The sequence below is a fragment of the Borostomias antarcticus genome (assembly GCF_949987555.1).
Source record: "Borostomias antarcticus genome assembly, chromosome: 12".
Taxonomy (NCBI): domain Eukaryota; kingdom Metazoa; phylum Chordata; class Actinopteri; order Stomiiformes; family Stomiidae; genus Borostomias; species Borostomias antarcticus.
In genome coordinates, this window is record NC_140245.1 from 15,638,717 (window position 1) to 15,641,216 (window position 2,500).

General features: G+C 47.0%; 1 protein-coding gene across 1 annotated transcript in view; it reads left to right on the forward strand.

Moving 5' to 3' along the window:
- Positions 1-2,500, forward strand: part of LOC311315742 (inositol polyphosphate-4-phosphatase type I A-like) — a 64,538-nt gene that overhangs the window by 40,614 nt on the left and 21,424 nt on the right. The window contains exon 13 of the mRNA XM_084446445.1: positions 851-1,066. Coding sequence (XP_084302571.1) covers positions 851-1,066 — 216 coding nt within the window. The remainder of the gene's footprint in view (positions 1-850; positions 1,067-2,500) is intronic.

The following is a 2,500-nucleotide window of genomic DNA, read 5'->3' on the forward strand; positions in this document are numbered from 1 at the left end:
AGAACCCTGGCTGACAAGGTGAGGGTCTGGGACTAGAACCCTGGCTGACAAGGTGAGGGTCATGGACTAGAACCCTAGGTGACTAGGTGAGGGTCTGGGACTAGAACTCTAGGTGAGGGTCTGGTACTAGAACTCTAGGTGACCAGGTTAGGGTCTGTGTCTAGAACTCTAGGTGACCAGGTGAGGGTCTGGTACTAGAACTCTAGATTACCAGGTTAGGGTCTGTGTCTAAAACTCTAGGTGACCAGGTTAGGGTCTGTGTCTAGAACTCTAGGTGACCAGGTGAGGGTCTGGGACTAGAACTCTAGGTGACCAGGTGAGGGTCTGTGTCTAGAACTCTAGGTGACCAGGTGAGGGTCTGGGACTAGAACTCTAGGTGACCAGGTGAGGCTCTGTGTCTAGAACTCTAGGTGACCAGGTTAGGGTCTGTGTCTAGAACTCTAGGTGACCAGGTGAGGGTCTGTGTCTAGAACTCTAGGTGACCAGGTTAGGGTCTGTGTCTAGAACTCTAGGTGACCAGGCGAGGGTCTGGGACTAGAACTCTAGGTGACCAGGTTAGGGTCTGTGTCTAGAACTCTAGGTGACCAGGCGAGGGTCTGGGACTAGAACTCTAGGTGACCAGGTTAGGGTCTGTGTCTAGAACTCTAGGTGACCAGGTGGGGTCTGGGACTAGAACTCTAGGTGACAAGGTGAAGGTCTGGGATTAGAACACTGGCCACCCTGACACAATAAAATTCTGTGATTGGACCATTCGGGCGAACAAGATGAAGGTCTGTGCTTAGAACCCTGGTTCAGCTGGCGAACTCTTCCTGACCCTTGACCCCTGCACTGTCCTCTCCTCCTCTTTCAGACTCGTCAGCTGGTAACAGTGTGTGACTGCAAGCTGCTGGCCTCTGCCATCCAGGCCCTGAACGCAGCGCGACCCGAGTACATCGCGTCTAAAGCGTCTCCCTCCGCCGAATCGGAGCAAGTAGTCCTCCGAAACGACCAGGACACCCTGTTGGCCAAGTGGAGCGGGAGCAACAGTCGCTCCTCGCTCCACGCTGACTGGCACGAGGAAGAGTGGGTAAGGACGAGACAGCGTCAAGTTATGCTCAGTGCTTTACACACATTTGCATGCATTCAAAACCGCAGCACAAGATTGCCTTGTTGGGCTTGCTTGTTCGATACATGTAGTAGTAGTAGTAGCAGCAGCAGTAGTAGTAATAGTGGTGGTGGTGGTAGTACTAGTAGTAGTACCAGTAGTAGTAGTAGCAGCAGTAGTAGTAATAGTAGTAGTAGTGTTGGTGGTAGTAGTAGTGGTAGTGGTAGTGGTAGTGGTAGTAGTAGTAGTGGTGGTGATGGTGGTGGTTGTAGCAGCAGTAGTGCTAGTAGTAGTAGCAGCAGTAGTAGTAGTAGTAGTAGTAGTAGTAGTAGTAGTAGTAGTAGTAGTAGTAGTAGTAGTAGTAGTAGTAGTAGTAGTAGTAGTAGTGGTAGCGGTAGCGGTAGCGGTAGTGGTAGTAGTAGCGGTAGTGGTAGTAGTGGTAGTGGTAGTAGTAGTGGTAGTAGTAGTAGTAGTGGTAGTAGTACTGTAGTGGTAGTAGTAGTAGTAGTAGGAATAGTAGTAGTAGTAGGATTAGTAGTAGTAGTAGGAATAGTAGTGGTAGTAGTAGTAATAGTGGTAGTAGTAGTAGGAATAGTAGTAGTAGTAGTAGTAGTGGTAGTAGTGTAGTGCTGGTGTATATGTGTGTAGTAGTAGTAGTAGTAGTAGTGGTAGTACTAGTAGTAGTGGTAGTAGTAGTAGTAGTGGAAGTGGTAGTAGTAGTAGCAGCAGTAGGGGTTAGTAGTAGTATTGGTAGTAGTAGTAGTTGTGGTGGTAGTAGTAGTGGTAGTAGTGGTGGTGGTAGTGGTAGTGGTAGTGGTAGTAGTGGTAGTGGTAGTGGTAGTAGTAGTAGTAGTAGTAGTGGTAGTAGTAGTAGTAGTAGTAGTAGTAGTGGTGATGGTGGTAGTAGTAGTAGTAGTAGTAGTAGTAGTAGTAGTAGTGGTAGTAATGGTGGTAGTAGTGATAGTGGTAGTAGTAGTAGTAGTAGTAGTGGTGATGATAGTAGTAGTAGTAGTGGTAGTAGTAGTAGTGGTAGTAGTAGTGGAAGTGGTAGTAGTAGTAGCAGCAGTAGGGGCTAACCCCTACTGCTGCTACTACTACTACCACTTCCACTACTACTACCACTACTACTACTACTACTACTAGTACTACCACTACTACTACTACTACTACTACACACATATACACCAGCACTACACTACTACCACTACTACTACTACTATTCCTACTACTACTACCACTATTACTACTACTACCACTACTATTCCTACTACTACTACTACTACTACTAATCCTACTACTACTACTATTCCTACTACTACTACTACCACCACTACTACTACTACCACTACCACTACTACCACCATCACCACTACTACTACTACTACCACCACCACCACTACTACTACTACTACTACT